Genomic DNA, 21,668 nt, shown 5'->3' on the forward strand with positions numbered 1-21,668 from the left:
TCACACAAAGTTGTTGGAAAATCTGATCATTCTGAACGTGGTGACGTAAAACACGTACGTCGGGACTATAAACGGGGCAGTGGCCAATAGCTTTCATCTCTTTATTTATTCTGAGCATGCGTGGCACTTTGTCCGTCGGATTTGTGTACACACGATCGGAATTTCCGACAATGGATTTTGTTGTCGGAAAATTTTATAGCCTGCTCTCAAACTTTGTGTGTCGGAAAATCCAATGGAAAATGTGTGATGGAGCCTACACACGGTCAGAATTTCCAACAACAAGGTCCTATCACACATTTTCCGTCGGAAAATCCGACCGTGTGTACAGGGCATAAGGGTAAACTCAATAACAATGAGCCAAGGTAACTACACCTGGCCGGTAAATTTAGGAGCAACCCTGCCTAACATCAGAGTGCTACATCAGCACTGAAGTTAAACTTCCATAAAGTGCCTCTCTATCCACACACTAGTGCAAGGACAGGATTCCTATGCAGGCAAACTTGATTGCTGTGTATTCAATTCATGCCTCCAGCAGTTCCTCTATATGCCATCCCCACCACCCTTTCTATCTAGGTCCTGTTGCCCCCTAGATAAAATACAGATAAAAACAGCTGACACCAGTGGTGGAACTATCAGGGTCACAAAAGTCACACCGTGCGGGTGGCCCAAGACGGCAGGAAGGGGGCCCACCGCAGAACATGTGAAAGGGTTCTGCTGCGGGACCGTAATAAAGGGCCCCACAATGGGAGTAAAGGGCCCTGGGATCAGTGGGAAGGGCTCTGGCCAGGGGTCAGGGGAGAGCTGATTGGAGGGAAGGAACACACCCTCCTTCACATAATACACAGGCTGTCAATCAGCTGGAGGTCCCTCCCTCGTCACCTTTTTTCTCTCGGTGTCAGGAAAACTTGTCAGAAGTGATTCATGCAGATAGCAGAGGATACACACTATAGAAATATGTGCTTTGTTCAGATTTCATGTCGGAAATTTACAACCACTTTAAAGCCTAAGATTCACAAAACAAAACACAAGGGACATTTCCTACCTTCAGTGTGATGCTTCTGTCTTCCAGTTCAGTAGTAATCTTCCTCCTCCAATGCCCCTCCCACCCCCGCAGCCATAATCTTCCGGTGTGTGGCATGGATCAATAGAACTGAGAAGCTGTCATGGGCACTCATCAAGGCTGCCCCACTACGCCCGCCTTTTTCACCCAACTCTGATAGAAGCTGTACTACAGCTTCTATGAATGAAACATAATCTATGAATGGAGGAGGTGGACCTCTCAATAATCCGCCCATCATCCATTCACAGATCATGTTTCATTCATAGAAGCTGTAATAAGGCTTCTATAAATAAAGGAGCAGAACCAAAATGGTGGGCATAGTTGGTCACTCTTGATGAGTGCGTGTTACATCTTCCTCAGTTCTTAGCCCACGCCGCAAGGGAAATTTAAAGCGCCGGGTTTGGGGCATCAAGAAGAGGAAGATTACTTGAACTAGAAGACAAAAGTACAAGGGACACCACACACTGAAGGTAAGTAATGCTCCTTATGCTAACTTTGTATTTTTTTAAGCTTTAAACATGGTATATGGCAATGGGAACAAGGCTGGTGGTCAAGGATTTCCAGATTCTTAGTTTTCCATTTTCATATGCTGAATACTCAATTGAAAGCTGTGACAGCAGTAAAGGCTTGGTAGCTAGTACAAGGGTGGGTAAATGTCAAAGTCACCTCCATATAATGATAGTGTTTATAATTAGTTTGGACAGTAACAATCAGGAACATATAATTTTTCTATTACATTGTTATTGGCCAATGAAAGCAGAAAGCATATTGCAATGTTCCATTTCTTAGTCATGTGGAAAAAAAGGTGACATTACCTTGCCTTTCCTATAAAGTGCCTTTGCATTGTCAGTATCCATCTCCAGGACTGCATTGCAGGAATTAATGACGTCATCATAGTGATGAAGCTTGAGTTGGGCAGCTGCCAGGTTATTCAGACACTTGATTCTATGTTCACGAATCTCCTCTTCTTCCTCTGAGCTCAGGGGTTCTGAGTAATACAGATAATGGTTAGTCATTATCCAGGAGATGAGTGTATGAACATCCCGCCGCATGGTACCATGACAACATATCCAGACATAATGTTCCATTTTGGAATGCCAGCATGCAAAATACTGTGCATCTCCTGGTTATCTGTGATTAAAAGACACCTATAGGAGACACTAATTTGGTTAACAGCTATTGTGAAGATACAAAGGTCTTATTAACGTCATGATTATGTTTCTAGTTTGTGATGCACATTTTGTGCTCCGATAATCTTCTCTAATGCATTTATGACTATGTGGCCAGCCATCCTGAAACTGCGTGACGCACACACGTTTGACCTCAGGCAGTTTCCAGGCAAATACTGTTTAGTTAAAGGAACACTATGCATCATTTACTTTGTGCAGTTCAGATTATTTTACATGTTCTTTTTAACTAGTATTGGAAGTTGCCATAGACTCTACCAGTGCATATTCACAAATTTACCTATGCTTTAGTTCAGCTTGGCAGTTTAGTGACTGTTGCAGATATATGAGAATATTAAACTGATTTGTCTATACAGTACATAATAAACACTATATGGTCAAAAACATTGGGACGCCTGCCTTTACACACACATGAACTTTAATGGCATCCCAGTCCTAGTCCATAGGGTTCAATAATGAGTTGGCCCACCCTTTTCAGCTATAACAGCTTCAACTCTTCTGGGAAGGCTGTCCACAAGGTTTAGGAGTGTGTCTATGGGAATGTTTGACTATTCTTCCAGAATTGCATTTGTGAAGTCAGGCACTGATGTTGGAAGTGAAGGCCTGGCTCACAGTCTCTGCTCTAATTATTCCCAAAGGTGTTCTGTCAGGTTGAGGACAGGACTCTGTGCAAGTGAATTAAGTTCCTCCACCCCAAACTCGCTCATCCATGTCTTTATGGACCTTGCTTCGTGCACTGGCTCAAATTATTTGGTGGAGGAGGAATTATTGTGTGGGGTTGTTTTTCAGGGGTTGGCCTTGGCCCCTTAGTTCCAGTGAAGGGCACTATTAAGGCGTCAGCATACCCAAACATTTTGGACAATTTCATGCTCCTAACTTTGTGGGAACAGTTTGGGGATGGCCCCTTCCTGTTCCAACATGACTGCGCACCAGTGCACAAACAAGGTCCATAAAGACATGGATGAGCTTGTTTGAAGTGGAGGAACTTGACTGGCTTGCACAGTCCTGACCTCAACCCGATGGAACACCTTTGGGATGATTTGGAGCAGAGACTGCGAGCCAGGCCTTCTTGTACAACATCAATGCCTGACCTCACAAATGCGCTTCTGGAAGAATGGTCAAACATTCCCATAGACACACTCCTAAACCTTGTGGACAGCCTTCCCAGAAGAGTTGAAGTTATAGCTGCAAATGGTGGGCCAACTCAATATTGAACCCTACGGACTAAGACTGGAATGCAATTAAAGTTTATGTGCGTGTAAAGGCAGGCGTCCCAACACTTTTGACAATATAGTGTATACTAGGTTACAAATATTTTAGGTAGCAGTGATGCCTTTTATAAAAACTGTGGTGTTGGGTTTAGCCTAACACCACCTTTTACCAGTTTTGTTCAAAAGAGGATCGACTTGCTTTATTGCATTTTTTACCTGTCACTTGAGTAGTACTTACAGATTGTAATTATATATGTAAAAGAGAAAGCAATTAGAGGGGCTTTAGAAAACTGATTATCCAGTAGTATGCTTGGTCTGTTGGATATAAATACTTCAGCACAATGGTATAAACAATCCATGCCCATATAGTGCCTTTACTGAAATACCTTATAGCTTCCATGGTAGTGTGATACATGGAAATGTTTTTCGATGTTTACCCTAACCGCAAGAATAATGGGGATCTTGGGAATCTAAACAAATACATGAAGAACTTTACATAAGCATGCCCACAACCCATCCCCAATGGTGCAATAAAATTACAGCTCAATCCTCATCCATCCTCAGGTAGGAGTGGCTGCTTCCCATTCTTCATATGACATCACTAAGCCATATACTGTGGATGACTATGGAAATAATTACCTTAAAATATGACATCTACTTAAAATTGCTTAACTTTAAAGCCCTATTATAGACATAGCTCTGATTAAACGTAAACTAACGTGGATCAATTTGAACGAAAAGATAGTGAGCGTTCTGCGCGATAAACAACCTTTTTTCGAGAAAATATGATTCCCCTGGCTTACATACCTACTGGTCCCAGATTCGTAAAACTGTTCATTTTGATGACTGACTGAGGATTCCCGGACGGACTCACCCTTCTCTCTCCCTTCTTTCCATCTTTTCTTCCATTTCCCTTTTTTCACGCTCACCTTTGGTATCAGGTTTTCATGTTTTTCTTGCTTTAAATTCAAGTTAAAATGTGTTGGGGAGGACACACACCAGAACTAACCTGCATTCTGGGTCTTCATCATTCGGAGTTAAGCCCCACATTTGTCTGTTTGTCTGTTTTTTTGTTAACCTGACTCATTTGGAGCAAGCAAGGATTGTTCGTAGCTCTACCTAACTATCCTCTACTGTGTTACTAAAACATTCAATAAAAAACCATTGAAACAGAAAATTGCTTAATTCTGAGAAGTTGAAAGTACTGCTTTCTTATCGTACATCATGGGACACAGAGCCATAGTAGTTACTATGTGGGTTATAGGCCACCTTCAGGTGATGGACACTGGCACGCCCTAAGACAAAAGTCCACTCCCTATATAACCCCTTCCACTACTGGGAGTACCTCAGTTTTTTTCGCCAGTGTCTAAGGTGTTGGTCACGAGTGAAGATGTGCTGTGCTGAGCTCCACTGGAGCAATCCTTGCTGGGGCTAGCCATGCAGCCAGATCCATTCAAAGTGTCTTTTTGGCCAAATTGAATGGTACCCGGGCCTCGTATCCGAAGAAACGAGGTTTTGCCTGTAAACACTTCTCTTTTAGAGAGCTGGACCCCGGGATCCAGTACTTTTTGGTATTGAGGCCATAAAGTTTTTACTGGCGGTGGTGCTATTACAGGTCCAGGATTGTGAGGCTCCTGAAGGTTTGTAACGGAACCCACTGTGAAGGGTGAAGATTGGGCCTGTTGTTTTTACCACAGAAAACCCTGCAGCGGGAAAGGTAAGTGGAGTTTTTTCTAAGAAATTTTTGAATTTTCTTATGAAATGTCTCCTTTAATTAGTGAATGGTGTCATGCCTATGTGTCACCACTGGGGGCTGTATTGAGCACATACCTTCTCATGCTTCCTCAGAGAGCTCATGTTGTGTCTAGAAAAAGCAGTTTCCTTTCCTCCAGCCAGCAGCAGTCCTCCAGTAAGTCTGGGGGGGTTTCCTCCCCACCAGATGCCCCCCACCTGTGCTATTTTCTCTCCTTCTTCACGAGGAAGAGGCGCCAGGAGAAAAAAAAAAAACGAACGGCACGCCGCCCTACTCAGCGGCTTCTGCATTACAGAAACAGGCTTTTGAGCCAATACGAGATATTCCCTTGGTCCTCGTGACAAGCAAATTATTTTTTTTGGTTGCCATATCTTCTGCAAGAAGAGTATCAGAGTTGGCTGCTCTTTCTTGTAAAGAGCCATATTTGATTATTTATAAGGATAAGGTTGTATTACGACCTCATCCTAATTTCCTACCGAAGGCAGTGTCAGGTTTTCACTTAAACCAGGATATTATTCTGCCTTCTTTTTTTCCAGAACCTCATTCTGCGGAAGAAAGGTCAATACATTCTCTTGATGTGGTGAGAGCAGTCAAGGTCTACTTGAAGGTGACCGCTCAGATTCGTAAAAACAGATGTTTGGTTTGTATTGCCAGAAGGTCCTAAAAGAGGACAGGCATCGAAATCTACTATTTCTAAATGGATTTGTCAAGTAATTGTTCAATCTTATGGTTTGAAAAGGAAAATTCCACCTTTTTCATATTAAAGCGCACTCCACCAGGGCTGTTAGTACTTCCTGGGCAGTGTATCACCAAGCCTCCATGGCTCAGATTTGCAAGGCTGCAACTTGGTCTTCAGTCCATACATTTACCAGATTCTATCAAGTAAATGTAAAAGGTCATGAGGCTATCGCCTTTGGGCGCAGTGTACTGCAGGCTACAGTATAAGTCCTCTAGTCTCTTAGTGCCCTACTTTTGTCGTGTCTCCCTCCCTTCAGTTGGCATTGCTATGGGACATCCCACATAATAACTACTATGGCCCTGTGTCCCGTGATGTACGATAAGAAAATAGGATTTTTAAAACAGCTTACCTGTAAAATCCTTTTCGTTGAAGTACATCACGGGACACAGAGGTCTCTCCCTTCTTTTGGTATACACATAAATTGCTTTGCTACAAAAGTGAGGTACTCCCAGGAGTGGGAGGGGTTATATAGGGAGTGCACTTTTTGTCTTAGGGCTTGTCAGTGTCCATAACCTGAAGGTGGCCTATAACCCACATAGTAATTACTATGGTTCTGTGTCCCATGATGTACTTAAAAAAAAGGATTTTACAGGTAAGCTGTTTTAAAAATCCTATTTTTTTTATATATATTACAATGCCACTATCAGATATGAGCTTGTGTATAAAAACAAAATGTCTCTCTTATTAGATAGGAATGATTGGGTCCTTAGCATTCAGTGGGAAACCCATGGGATAGTCGGTGTAAATGGCTCGGTGCTCTTTCTTCTCCAAATTTCTACCTATTGGGTGATTTTGGCAGGCTTTATACCCGACCGATATTACCTGATAAATACCGCAGCTGCTTCTGTTCAGTCAGCAGCCTGAAATGGGCTGAGTTTCCCATCCACCGCTTTCTTATATTTCAAGTCCTGTCACGGTGCTGTTCAGGGTGGTTTAGTCATCCAGTCTAGTCTTAAATTTGATCTGTTGGAGTTGTTTTAATGATTTGATAGGTTTCTCTAAAGTTACACCTATGATCTAATTTGGTTATTTAATGTTTGTTAAAATACATTTTGGGTCACCACTAAATAAACACCATAGCCTAGTTTTGACTTATTTCAAGTTTGCATTTTTCATTTTATTATGTTATTATGGCTCTTTTGTACTATTGCTTGGTTTTTAAGTGTCTCATAATTTGGGACCAATGCGTGTCATGCAATATATTAAATAAGATAAATTGCAACAGAAATTTTCTTTCATCATCTTTACTTTTAAGATGTTTTACTTATAATCTTAGCTATTTCTGTAAGATGCTTTATTTTTATAATGAACAGTTCTTATTCATATAATGTCAAATTATAAAACACATAAACACACTCCTTTTTAAGAGAACGATTACATTTTGGAAGCTTTATTTGAAGAATATCTGATATAATGTATATATTTAAAGGCTGAAGTAATGTATTTACTTAAAGTGGTTGTAAAGGCAATTTAGAATGTAAAAAAAACCTTCTGTATCCTCAAGCACCTTGGCTCTCCAGGGACTTGCACTCCTGACTGGCTTTTGGCAGCAGTGGGGTTCATTGGCTCCTACTGCTGTCAATCACAGCCAGTGAACCAATCAGGAGACGGAGGGGGCAGGGCCGATCCGCAGCTCTGTGTTGTTATTTGTATTTACTGGTTCTTTGAATGTTATAAATATTTCCAAAAATGAATGATTTGCAGGATAAACTGTTAGCAATAGTATTTAGAATATAGGTATGTTCTGCAGTAACAGTTACCTGCAGTAGGTAGAATGAGGATGCTCAATGCCTGGCTATAAGAGTGCATGGCACTTCGATATTCTTCCCGCTCAAAATGGAAATTTCCACATTCCCGTTTCTGGTTTGCAAGGGTAATTCGGTCAGCAGTGGTAAGAACGCCTAGACTGGGCTTGTCTCTGACATGGGTTAAAATCACTTTGTACATTAGAGAGGCATCCGATGGGATGTCTGGATCCCTGCAAGCCAATCAAAAGCAGAAAAAAAGTCAATTTTGTGCATGCATATTCTTATTTAATATTATTGTTCTTAAAACAACATTAATCAAGTGTAATTTGGCAAATTTCGATATTGCATTTGGAAGGAACATCTTCTAAAGGTTGACATTGTTAGGTTTAGCATATTTGTCATTCTACAGCAGCCTCTTGCAACTCTTTTTACTGATAGACAGTGGCGTATCCAAGGTATGGCAGGCATGGCAAGTGCCATGGGCGCCATGGGGGGGGGGGGCGGCAAAAAAGTTGCTTCCTGTTCGAAAAAAAAACACACCCGTCCTCTTGTGGCCGCCTCCCGCACTAATGTAGCCCCCGGCGCCGGCACGGCACTTCATTTGCAAGTAGCTAATTGGGCTGGCAGTGGGGAGGGGAGCGACAGACGCCCCCATGCTTGCCCATTAATGTGACTGTCCAGAGCCGGTCTACGCTATGTAACTGGCGGAGGCGGAGCCTAAAGCTCCGCCTACCCACCTCTGCACAGCATCATCTTCTCCCTGAGCGTGAGCCGGTGGCATTTCTCGACAGGACACTGGGTCTGTGACGTGAGGTCGGTGAGGAGGAGAACTGGCTGGAGAAGAGACGCGACTTGGAAAATCGGATGAAGGGGAACCCCCAGGCAGTAGGTACTACACAACGATCTTATCATCATCATCATCATCATGTGCATGTGTGCCAGTGCCAACTGCCAAGCAGCCAATCAAATATAGTAGTGCTCAATATGGATTAATTAAATTATAATTATGCATAGCCATAGATATCATAAATAAAGTGATTTGTGCAAGTAGTACCTGCTGTTGAACAAATCACTTTATTACACTTTATTTATGATATCTATGGCTATGTATAATTATAATTATATATTTAATCCATATTGAGCACTATATTTGATTGGCTGCTTGCTTCTGGTTGGGCCTGGGCCTGGCACATGATGACTTAGGCTACTTTCACACTGGGTCGGTGCACCGCTGGTGGTAAAATGCCGCTAATTTTAGAGGCGCTTTACCGTCATTTTGTGGTGCTATTTGGCCGCTAGCGGGGTGCTTTTAACCCCTGCTAGCAGACGAAAAAGGGTTAAAACCGCCTGCAAAGCACCGCTGCTTTGCCGGCGGCGCTGCCCATTGATTTCAATGGGCAGGGGCGCTTCAGGAGCGGTGTATACACTGTTCCTACAGCGCCTCAAAGATGCGGCTAGCAGGACTTTTTTGAGCGTCCTGCCAGCGCACCGCTCCAGTGTGAAGGCACTCGGGGCTTTTACACTGGAGTGAGAGGAGCGGCTCTTTCAGGGCTCTTTGCAGGCGCTATTTTTAGCTCTATAGCGCCTGCAAAGCGCCCCAGTGTGAAAGTAGCCTTAAAGTCATCATCATGTGCGATTGTGCGTGTGTGCCAAGTAGACGGGGTCGCTGGTGATCCTACTTCCTCTCTCCCTCTGTACAGTGTCAGAGGCGCTGGCGCAGCAGTGGCGGAGGACTGTATCCATTATGAAATAAGGGAAAGGAAACATCCCCTGCGCCACTGCGTGTCCCTGATCATCACAGAGTGTACCACCGTGCACAGTCACGTCGTCACCGTCTCTGATGTTCCGCTTTGCCTTTATGTCCAGTGCTGTGCTCGTACGCCACATGATCCGCACCCATTGGGGGCCGCTATCTCTCCCTCCTGCTAAGTGCCCATACACTGCACGATTCCTCCGCCACGCCCCCCCCACCCCCCGCTCCTGCATCGTGGAGACTCGGACCGCTCTCCCACCTGACCTGGCCTGTCCTGAACTATGGCAGGCATCAGTTGAGTCACTGGCGGCGATTCGGGCTTAGTGACAGGTCAGGTGGAGCCTGCTTGGACTCACCGCTGCATTTAAATTTGTTAGTTCCTCGCACTGGCAGCAGCACGGACAGTTTTCACTGTCACTGAGAGTCTCAGACTGCATTATTGCATGTACATGTATACAGATATAGTGTATAATGATCTGCCAATCACTCTGATTTGTGTATACCAAGGGGTCCCCCCCCCAGTAAGGCCACATTTATGGGTGCTGATGTTACCGCATTTATGGGTGCTGATGTTACCTCATTTATGGGTGCTGATGTTACCGCATTTATGGGTGCTGATGTTACCTCATTTATGGGTGCTGATGTTACCGCATTTATGGGTGCTGATGTTACCTCATTTATGGGTGCTGATGTTACCGCATTTATGGGTGCTGGTAAGGCCGCATTTATGGGTGCTGATGTTACTACATTTATGGGTGCTGATGTTACTACATTTATGGGTGCTATTGTTACCTCATTTATGGGTGCTGATGTTACCTCATTTATGGGTGCTGATGTTACCTCATTTATGGGTGCTGATGTTACCGCATTTATGGGTGCTGATGTTACCTCATTTATGGGTGCTGATGTTACCTCATTTATGGGTGCTGATGTTACCGCATTTATGGGTGCTGGTAAGGCCGAATTTATGGGTGCTGATGTTACTACATTTATGGGTCCTGATGTTACCTCATTTATGGGTGCTGATGTTACCGCATTTATGGGTCCTGATGTTACCTCATTTATGGGTGCTGATGTTACCGCATTTATGAGTGCTAGTAAGGCCGCATTTATGGGTGCTGATGTTACTACATTAATGGGTGCTGATGTTACCTCATTTATGGGTGCTGATGTTACCGCATTTATGGGTGCTGATGTTACCGCATTTATGGGTGCTGATGTTACCTCATTTATGGGTGCTGATGTTACCTCATTTATGGGTGCTGATGTTACCGCATTTATGGGTGCTGATGTTACTACATTTATGGGTGCTGATGTTACTACATTTATGGGTGCTGATGTTACTACTTTTATGGGTGCTGATGTTACTACATTTATGGGTGCTGATGTTACCGCATTTATGGGTGCTGATGCTACCGCATTTATGGGTGCTGGTAAGGCCGAATTTATGGGTGCTGATGTTACTACATTTATGGGTGCTGATGTTATCTCATTTATGGGTGCTGATGTTACCGCATTTATGGGTGCTGGTAAGGCCGCATTTATGGGTGCTGATGTTACTACATTTATGGGTGCTGATGTTACTACATTTATGGGTGCTAATGTTACCTCATTTATGGGTGCTGATGTTACCTCATTTATGGGTGCTGATGTTACCTCATTTATGGGTGCTGATGTTACCTCATTTATGGGTGCTGATGTTACCGCATTTATGGGTGCTGGTAAGGCCGAATTTATGGGTGCTGATGTTACTACATTTATGGGTCCTGATGTTACCTCATTTATGGGTGCTGATGTTACCGCATTTATGGGTCCTGATGTTACCTCATTTATGGGTGCTGATGTTACCGCATTTATGAGTGCTAGTAAGGCCGCATTTATGGGTGCTGATGTTACTACATTAATGGGTGCTGATGTTACCTCATTTATGGGTGCTGATGTTACCGCATTTATGGGTGCTAGTAAGGCTGCATTTATGGGTGCTAGTAAGGCCGCATTTATGGGTGCTGATGTTACTACATTTATGGGTGCTGATGTTACCGCATTTATGGGTGCTGATGTTACCGCATTTATGGGTGCTGATGTTACCTCATTTATGGGTGCTGATGTTACCTCATTTATGGGTGCTGATGTTACCGCATTTATGGGTGCTGATGTTACTACATTTATGGGTGCTGATGTTACTACATTTATGGGTGCTGATGTTACTACTTTTATGGGTGCTGATGTTACTACATTTATGGGTGCTGATGTTACTACATTTATGGGTGCTGATGCTACCGCATTTATGGGTGCTGGTAAGGCCGAATTTATGGGTGCTGATGTTACTACATTTATGGGTGCTGATATTATGTCATTTATGGGTGCTGATGTTACCGCATTTATGGGTGCTGGTAAGGCCGCATTTATGGGTGCTGATGTTACTACATTTATGGGTGCTGATGTTACCTCATTTATGGGTGCTGATGTTATCGCATTTATGGGTGCTATAAGGCCGCATTTATGGTTGCTGATGTTACTACATTTATGGGTGCTGATGTTACCGCATTTATGGGTGCTGATGTTACCGCATTTATGGGTGCTGATGTTACCGCATTTATGGGTGCTGATGTTACCTCATTTATGGGTGCTGATGTTACCGCATTTATGGGTGCTGATGTTACCTCATTTATGGGTGCTGATGTTACCGCATTTATGAGTGCTGGTAAGGCTGCGTTTATGGGTGCTGACGTTACTGCATTTATGGGTGCTGGTAAGGCCGCATTTATGGGTGCTGGTAAGGCCGCATTTATGGGCGCTGGTAAGGCCGCATTTATGGGTGCTGGTAAGGCCGCATTTATGTTTTGACAGGGGCGCAGTTTTAGTGCTTGCCATAGGCGCCATTTTCACTAGATACGCCTCTGCTGATAGAACATGGAAAATTTACTGACAGAGCACATGTTTTTCTGACAACCTGAAAAAAATTAAACACCTTCCATTTGAAGATAAAACAATTGATATTTAAACAGTAAAACACACAATCTGTAAACTCTGACAATACCCATAACAGGTAATTGGCCTGGCTTACATTTAAAAAGTCAACAAAGCATGACAAATTATCAGCCACCATGCTGGGATACAGTTGAAAAACAAGTTCTGTTATGCATGCCAAGGAGAGCAATGGGCATGACCAGATTGCGTCTAATAGTGGGAGTGACCTAAAGGAGGATGATTAAACAGAACACCCACCTCTAAATGAACATAGCAGCTGCTTGCAGCCACAATGCTTAACTTCATATTGTAGCAATTTTAACCGGACATGTCAAGTTTCACAGACTGCATCTCCTGTCAAACTTGCATGTTGAGCTCAATGGGGCTGTGCAGTTTGGCTTGCAGTTGTGACACAGTATTTCAATGCAGAATTACATTCTATTTAAAAATAATCCCAACTGGCTTTTCCTGTATAAGTGGCTGCTGGTGCTGCATCAAGCTGACAAGGGGTTCTTTCTTACACTTGCTAAGTCAACACTAACCTGTCTAAGGAAAAGGACTCATTTTAACTGACATAAAATTTCTCTAATGGACAGCAGTTCACACCTGCTTCAGTAGCAAATTGTTAATGTTGTATGCTACCAAACATACAGTATAATGATGAACTCCTTGGTTTTACGAACCTACTTTAGCACTCAGCGTGAGATAGATAGTGTAGTCTATTAAGATTCTTTCTAGTGTGTACAGAGACCAACCACAATGTTATAATGGTAAAGGCTAAAACAGATCAGATTTAGGCAATGCCAATAAAGCACCAACTCACATGTCATATAACCTAAGAGCCCCAGAAAAGAAGGCTGCAAAGTTCTGAATTTAATCTCTCAGATATACCCTACATTTTTGAGACCACAGAAAATGAGTTAACTCTCTATTCTGTATTGAAGATATATTCAGCAGGCATGCACATGGAGTGAACCCTAAATGGTAAGCAATCTTTATCAGCCACCCTTTATCCTGACCTCCTTCTTCCTATGCTCTATTACTGACCTGGCTTTCTGTCCTTGACCTTGGTTCTGAAGTTCCCCTGCTCCTGCTTTATGCCTCAAACCTTTTCCTGCCTGTTACCGGCTCTGACTTTATTCCTGACAGTGCAATTTCCCCTCAGCCAGGTACCTTGCTACTTGTTGCTGAATGCTTCCTGTTTCCTTGCAATTCTGTTCAAGAATTTTCTTTTTAACACTATGGGGTTGATTTACTAAAACTTGAGAGTGCAAAATCTGGTACTTTTTTTTTTTTTAATCAAAGCTTAAATGAACAAGCTGAACTTAAAAGCCTATTTGGCTACCATGCACACCTGTACCAGGTTTTGCACTCTCCAGTTTTAGTAAACCAACCCCTATCTGTTCACTCCTGGGCCTGCTTCATTGGTTCCCAAAACCTCAGCATCCAAATTTGCCATACACTTTTTTTGTCACTCTGCACCACTTTCATCAACTTTCTTATCTTGGAGGGATATATGGACTAGAGCAGCCTTTTTCAACCTTTTTCAACACAGAGGAACCCTTGAAAAAAATGTTTAATGCCGCGTACACACGAGCTGACTTTACGGCAGACTTTGCCCGGCTGACTTTTCGACGGACTTTGCGACGGACTTTCTGAATGAACGGACATGCCTACACACAATCCACCAAAGCCTGTCGAATTCGTACGTGATGACGTACGACCGGACTAAAACAAGGAAGTTCATAGCCAGTAGCCAATAGCTGCCCTAGCGTGGCTTTATGTCCGTCGAACTAGCATACAGACGGCGGACTTTTCGACCGGACTCGATTTCGACGGATTAATTTAAAACATGTTTCAAATCTAAGTCCGTCCAACTTTTGAGAAAACAAAGTCCGCTGGAGCCCACACACAATCGAATTGTCCGACCAAATCCCGTCCGCCGGGCAAAGTCTGCCGTAAAGTCCGCTCGTGTGTACGCGGCATAAGTCTCAGGGAACCCCTGCCAAAAGTTACTATATCTACAACTTATGATACATAAGTGTAATGGCCCGTACACACGATTGAATTTTCCAACAACGTGAGCTTGTTGGCGGAAAGTCCGACCGTGTGTATGCTCCATCGAACATTTGTTGGCGGACTTTCCGCCAACAAATGTTGGCTAGCAGGTTCTCAAATTTTCCGCCAACAAAAGTTTGTTTCGGACTTCCGTTTGTGTGTACACAAGTCCGTCAGACAACAGTTCCCGCATGCTCGGAATCGAGTACAAGCCGGAAGTGTTCGGTCTTGTAAAATGTAAACGTAATGGAGACATCATGAATGTCTTGTACGTCACTACTTTCGTAATTGTTGGCAACATTTGTGTGACCGTTTGTATGCAAGACAAGTTGGAGCCAACATCCTTTGAACAAAAATCCACGGTTTTGCTGTCGGAAAATCCGATCGTGTGTACGGGGCATGAGAATGCTTCTTACACTTGTGGTCATTGGGAAGAACCACCCCCTTACAGATAGCAAAAAAGATCAATGGTTTCAGCAGAAATTGCTCATTGCTCAAGGAACCCCTTGCAATCCATGAAGAAACTCTAGTTAAAAAACCCTGGATTAGAGGTTCTAGAAAGGTCACCCTCGCCATCTCGATCTCCAGCCAGGTATGTGACACTGTCAACTGAAAACCAGGCTTACATTAATTTATTCTTTGGTTTTAACTGTATTGAATTTTTAGCTGTACTAGGACTGACTAAGTCATATGCAATGTAGAATTACACCAATCTATGCTGCACTATCCTTGCACAAGCCTCTGTACCATATGGTACGCTAATTAAATGTTTTAGGAATGAAACAGCTGCTGCATGCAAGCTAAATATATAGCTTTACTGTCATTCTTTTATGACAATATTGTTCTTGAGGAGTGGCTTATGATAGGTCTGAAAAGTGATCCAAATAAAACATCTGAAATGCATAAATCCAGTTATATTTCTGATTGCGCAGCTGCTGTCAAGTGTTGTCATCTCAATAGGCTTGGCAATGTCAGCATCTGCAGTGTATTTCTAATGGGTGATATATTGGGAAACATCTTGAACAAAGCATTTTAAAGATTGCATTTTTTCACAGAATCACAAAGAGCTATTTAGAGCTATTATTCTTACTGTCATTTAGTGGTAACTTCAGAGTGAAAGGGAATGAGAGAAGAAGAAAAATGTATTACCCCATTTTAGAACATATTTGAGTAGTCAGTTTTAAATTATGGTCATCTGAAATTTATTTTAGAAAAAACAAAAAGTGGCAACACAATGTATCATGGGGCACCAGTATGTACAGCTGAATCTCCTTTCTCAATGAAAAATTGTCCTCTCACATCCTGTGCTAGTGCCAACAGGGCATTGCTCTAATTTAACTTTATCCTTCCTTTTCTCTTTACATGATCCATATATTCCTGCAAAGTGTCCACTAGAGACTTGTGACAGCATCACTGTAGAAATACAATATAAGGGAATTTCAGCTTGCAGCAAATCTATGGGTATTATTTTGACATGAAATGAAGAGAATTCTCCCCAGTATTGACACAAGGAGCAGTACAAACCAATCCAATGATTTGACCCTTTCCGACTTAAACTATTGTCTGGAGTTTCATTCTAGCTTAACGTGTAACTGTAGCTAGACTATGGGCATTCAAACATTTACATATTCTTAACAAGCAGTAAATGAGCTTTAGAACAAGGCTTCATTGACCCCTGTTGCTGCAGGCACTGTGGAGTAATTCACCCTCAAAGTTAACTGTACAAGCACAAAGGTTCTTTAAGTCATTCTCTCAGCAGCTCATTTCATCCTGATAACATTTCACTCCTTGCAGCAACTTCCAGTTTTCTAATCTGTAATGTAACACAGGTGCTCTGGTAGAGCATAGCTGAGCTTCCTGGGAGAAAATAATTCTACTATGTCATTTGAGGGTGAAGTACTCCAAAAAATATAGTGTATATTCTTGTAAAAATGTTTTTTCAGTGCTGACCATAATAAAGAAACAAATTTGTATCAACTACTATAAGTGCATATTGATTGGTTTGCACAAAGGTTATCGTGTCTACAAACTACAGGATAGATTTATGGACTTTTATTCATTTAATTTTTTTTAATGGTAATGGCGGCAATCTGCGATTTCTAGCAGGACTGCGACATTGCGTCGGACAAATTTGACACCAAGTTCCACTTTTGGGGACTGGTGACATTAGTACATTGATCAGTGCTATAAAAATGCACTGATCAATGTATAAATGACACTGACAGAGAAGGGGTTAACACTAGGGGGCGATCAAGGGGTTAACTGTGTTCCCTGGGTGTGTTCTAACTGTAGGGGGGATGAGCTTACTGGGACATGACAGAGCTCACTGGGACAAGTAGATCTCTATCACGTCATCTGGCAGAACAGGGAGTCGCCTTGTTTACAAGGGCAGATCCCCCTTCTGCCTCTGTGCATAACAATTGTGGGCGGCCAGCAGACATCGAGTCCCCTGGACCCACGTGCACGTTCCAACGGCACGCGACGGACGTGCTAGCGCCCACAATCTCACATGCACGGACCGATGTACAGGTATGTCGGTTTGCGCAGGAGAGCCGGCCTGCCACAGTAAATGTATGTGAGCTGGTCGGCAAGTGGTTAGAGAAAGGTCAGCAGAGTATGTGGCCAAACAACCCAACCAGGGTCTTCCAGGAGCGTTTCTAAAGGATCCCCTCAGAGGCAGATGTTTAGACAGTGATGATCATCCCACCATCATCCCATTAGGCTCATCACCGAAAACAGGGAAGAGAAAGCCCCAAATAATGTAAAACCTTTTGACTCAGTTTATTAAAATTAAAATGTCACTTTACATTCATAAATTCTTAAATGGCGCTATAAGGAAAATTCTCGCCGGCCGAAAATACAGCAGACCACCCGCACTTCTGGGAATGAGAACGCTTGATGACGTCAGCACGTCGCCCTGTCTAAACATCTGCCTCTGAGGGGATCCTTGAGAAACACTCCTGGAAGACCCTGGCTGTGTTGTTTGGCCACATGCTCTGCTGAGGTCTTATAAAGCTGGTAAGCCTGCCTTCTTCCCATAAAAAGGTGGTGGTGTCTCGGCTTGGATCTTTTTATATGGTGATGGATGTCCACTGTATACACAGATCTTTTTTGCGCATTTAAGAAGAGGATCCTTTTATCCATATTCACAAACCTTTTAACTGCACTTGGACTTTTCTTTATTTAAGTTTGTCCTTCATTTGGTGCAAACTGCATGTGTTATATATTTACTGTTTATGATTGTCATTTGTATCAATATTAAGTAGCGCAACTTTTATGGTAAATTTTTAAGAACTAACCTGATGTGAACAGGTGACTAGATGTCTGGAGATTCCAACCCGCAATGGCCTTACATACGAGAAGCAGAAAAACACACTCTCTATATCTCTGATCTCCCAATTAAGAAGCACAAATGTTCTGTATACTCCAAGCAGCCCTGCAGTCTTTTATACACGTCAGGCAGTTCTAATTGATGACAGAGCATCTCAAAACTTGAATGGTTAATGTAAACCTGCCAGTTCTGCATTCTATATAAACTGGCCATAGGAATAAACTGTAGACACCTGCTTGTGCCTAAACATGCTGTACCTGCAAAGGTTCTCTGCCCCTCAAATCCTGTGAGCAAGAGCTGTGTTATGTCAAAAGCTGGCCTGTCCCCTCCTGCCTCCCACACATTCTCAGCAGCCCATCCCTATGATGGGCTACATTGCTGGTCAGAAGAGAGATGTTAGGGGGAATCAACAACAAGTACATTTTGCAGATTAAAGTACCCCTCAGGACTCCTGAACACTTGAGAAAACTTTTAAAGATGCACATTATACAGGTGCTGCTAGCAGGTGCCTTTATTTTAGTCCAAGGACCAGATTAGATAACACATAGATGGAGCTGGCGGTGTACATTAGCCTCTGTTGCTCAGTAGACATGAGATCCTGGAGGTTTGCTTTAGGCTGGAGTGTCTCTAAGTAAATTTAGTGTTGTTTTGCAGCTAATCTGTAGCCAGCCTGGGCTCTGTTCGCTAGATTTCTCATAAGATAGGGCAAATGATTATTATTTGTGGCTACTGCTGTTGACTTGTCTCCAGTAGTAAGTCTGAGAAGTGCAATGTATTTAGTTATACATTTTTGTCTGCCTTGGCCAATCACTGATGGTGTTATTTCATTAATGTAAGCTGAGGGGAGATGATAAATATTTGAAGCAACCTTCTAGAAGGTTGCTTGCCTCTCAGGTTTTGCCTGATGAGTACGTAAAGGTCTTGTTTTGTCTGCTGGGCTCCTGCCTGGAGAAGATGTCTAACTGACTAAGGGTTTTCATCATCTTGGGGTCCTGAACCTGAGCCAAAGGAACCTAAAGCTGGCTTTGTGGCAGAGGCATTAAGAACCTAAGAAAGATGGCCTGTGGCAGAGGCTTCAAAAAACAGAAAGGGGCTACCCACAAGGAGCATCTTCGGAGAAGTCTGCAGTGCTGAGTGTCCTGAAGACCTTGAGAGAAATCGTTGTCTGAGGACATACCTCCCAACTTTCTGAGATGGGAATGAGGGACACCTATTAGCAAAGGTATGTAGGCATAGGACACACCACCTGCCATGCCCCCTTAAAGTTAAATTGTACAAAAAAAAATTGGGTCAATGTGTTGGGTGCAGCTACAGGGCGGGTAACAATTAGGAGGGCAGGAGAACCCTTTACATTCCAGCAGGTCCTTCAGGGTTGACTGTTGCAATTTTTTTTTATTTAAATAAAGCAATACTTATGTTTACTAAGCTGCCATATGCTAAATACCTTCCCAGAAGACCGAAGGCATATAAGCCATTTGTTAGCAGAAAAGCCACTTCTCCAAGCTGCATTGATCGTACTCCCAGCTCTAGTGCCTGTGTATGTATAAGGAATAAGAAAAGCAAACCAAATTAGCCATAATAATCATATCTATTTAACATGTCTACACAGAAAACATATCCTTACCAGAATTTGTATTAGTCAAAAGAAAACCACGGTATATGTTATATTATCACAGTTTTCTGTACATACTCTTTGGGCAGTGCATAGACTCTGCACTGGAAAAGAAACAGCTGTACACATCTGTTCTACACTGTGTGCAGTATATAAAATGTTCTGTTTATACAGTATGTAATTATCATGTTACAACCAAAAACGTAAATGTGTTTTACTGGGATTTTATGTCATAGACCAACACAAAGTGGCACAATTGTGAAGTGGAAGGAAAATGATAAATGGTTTTCCAATTTTTTTCCAAATAAATATCTGAAAAGTGTGGCGTGCATTTGTATTCAGCCCCTTTACTCTGATACCCCCTAACTAAAATCTAGTGGAATAAATTGCCTTCAGAAGTCACCTAATTAGTAAAGTCCACCTGTGTGTAATTTAATTTCAGTATAAATACAGCTGTTCTGTGAAGCCCTCAGAGGTGTGTTAGAGAACCTTATTGAACAAACAGAATCATGAAGGCCAAGGAACACACCAGACAGGTCAGGGATAAAGTTGTGGAGAAGTTTAAAGCAGGGTTAGGATATAAAACAATACCCCAAGCTTTGAACATCTCACAGAGCACTGTTCAATCCACCATCCAAAAATGTAAAGAGTATGGCACAACTGCAAACCTACCAAGACATTGCCATCCACCTAAACTGACAGGCTGGGCAAGGAGAGCATTAATCAGAGAACCAGCCAAAAGGCCCATGGTAACTCTGGAGGAGCTGCAGAGATCCACAGCTCAGGTGGAAGAATCTGTCCACAGGACAACTATTAGTCATGCACTCTATAAATCTGGCATTTATGGGAGAGTGGCAAGAAGAAAGCCATTGGTGAAAGAAAGCCATAAGAAGGTCGGTTTACAGTTTGCGAGAAGCCATGTGGGGGACACAGCAAACATGTGGAAGAAGGTGCTCTGGTCAGATGAGACCAAAATTGATCTTTTTTGGCCTAAAAGCAAAACGCTATGTGTGGCAGAAAACTAACACTGCACATCACCCTGAACACATCATCCCCACCGTGAAACATGGTGGTGGCAGCATCATGTTGTGGGAATGCCTTTCTTCAGCAGGGACAGGGAAGCTGGTCAGAGTTGATGGGAAGATGAATGGAGCCAAATACAGGGCAATCTTAGAAGAAAACCTGTTAGAGTCTGCAAAAAACCTGAGACTGGGGCTGAGGTTCACCTTCCAGCAGGACAACGACCCTAAACATACAGCCAGAGCTACAAAGCAAAGCAGATCAAAGCATATTAATGTGTTAGAATGGCCCAGTCAAAGTCCAGACCTAAATCCAATTGAAAATCTGTGGCAAGACTTGAAAATTTCTGTTCACAGACGCTCTTCATCCAATCTGACAGAGTTTGAGCTATTTTGCAAACAAGAATGGGCACAAATGTCACTCTCTAGATGTGCAAAGCTGGTAGAGACATCCCCAAAAAGACTTTCAGCTGTAATTGCAGCGAAAGGTGGTTCTACAAAGTATTGACTCAGGGGGGCTGAACACAAATGCACGCCACACTTTTCATATATTTGTAAAAACTTTTGAAAACTATTTTTTATTTTCCTTCCACTTCACAATTATGTGCCACTTTGTGTTGGTTTATCCCATAAAATCCCAATAAAATACATTTACGTTTTTGGTTGTAACATGACAAAATGTGGAAAATTTCAAGGGGTTTAAATACTTTTTCAAGGCACTGTAGATAGATGGTAGATATTTAAAATGTGTTGCAATATAGTAACTAAATATAGTATATACATTAATATAAAGTACAGCCAATATCCAAACCAAAAAAGTGCTCGGTGCTCATGAATATAAAAAAGTGCTTCAGTGCTTAAAAGTGATCCTTATGCTGGCCATACACTATACGAAAAATCGGCCGAAATTCAGTCATTTAAACAGTTCGTTCATTTTTCGGCCAGTTAATGAGCACAAAATCGATAATCACTGGGACGTTTTTGAGCCGAAAAAATGAAGGACAAGTTTGGAAATTTTCTGCCGAACGAACGATAAATTGAAAGGTTAATGTGTTTCCCGTCCGAACTGTTTGCACTAGGTATATGTAAAAATAGAACAAAAAAATGCAATCATTTATGTCCACTGAACGATTTATCGGTCATTACATGATGGCACTATCATTTGTGCTCACGGCTGAATGTTCGTTTTTCGAACATGGGTTTGGCCGATTTTTAGTCTATGGCCAG

The 21,668-nt window shown here is 42.5% G+C and overlaps 1 protein-coding gene across 1 annotated transcript in view; it reads right to left on the reverse strand.

The window, feature by feature from the left end:
- LOC141131363 (peptidyl-prolyl cis-trans isomerase FKBP8-like) overlaps positions 1–21,668 on the reverse strand; it is a 75,178-nt gene that overhangs the window by 43,611 nt on the left and 9,899 nt on the right. The window contains exons 3-5 of the mRNA XM_073618527.1: positions 19,255–19,343; positions 7,711–7,928; positions 1,876–2,048 (exon numbers count right to left, since the gene is read on the reverse strand). Of these exons, the coding sequence (XP_073474628.1) occupies positions 1,876–2,048; positions 7,711–7,928; positions 19,255–19,343 (480 nt within the window). The remainder of the gene's footprint in view (positions 1–1,875; positions 2,049–7,710; positions 7,929–19,254; positions 19,344–21,668) is intronic.

Source organism: Aquarana catesbeiana, linkage group LG03 (genome assembly GCF_042186555.1).
Source record: "Aquarana catesbeiana isolate 2022-GZ linkage group LG03, ASM4218655v1, whole genome shotgun sequence".
Taxonomy (NCBI): Eukaryota; Metazoa; Chordata; class Amphibia; order Anura; family Ranidae; genus Aquarana; species Aquarana catesbeiana.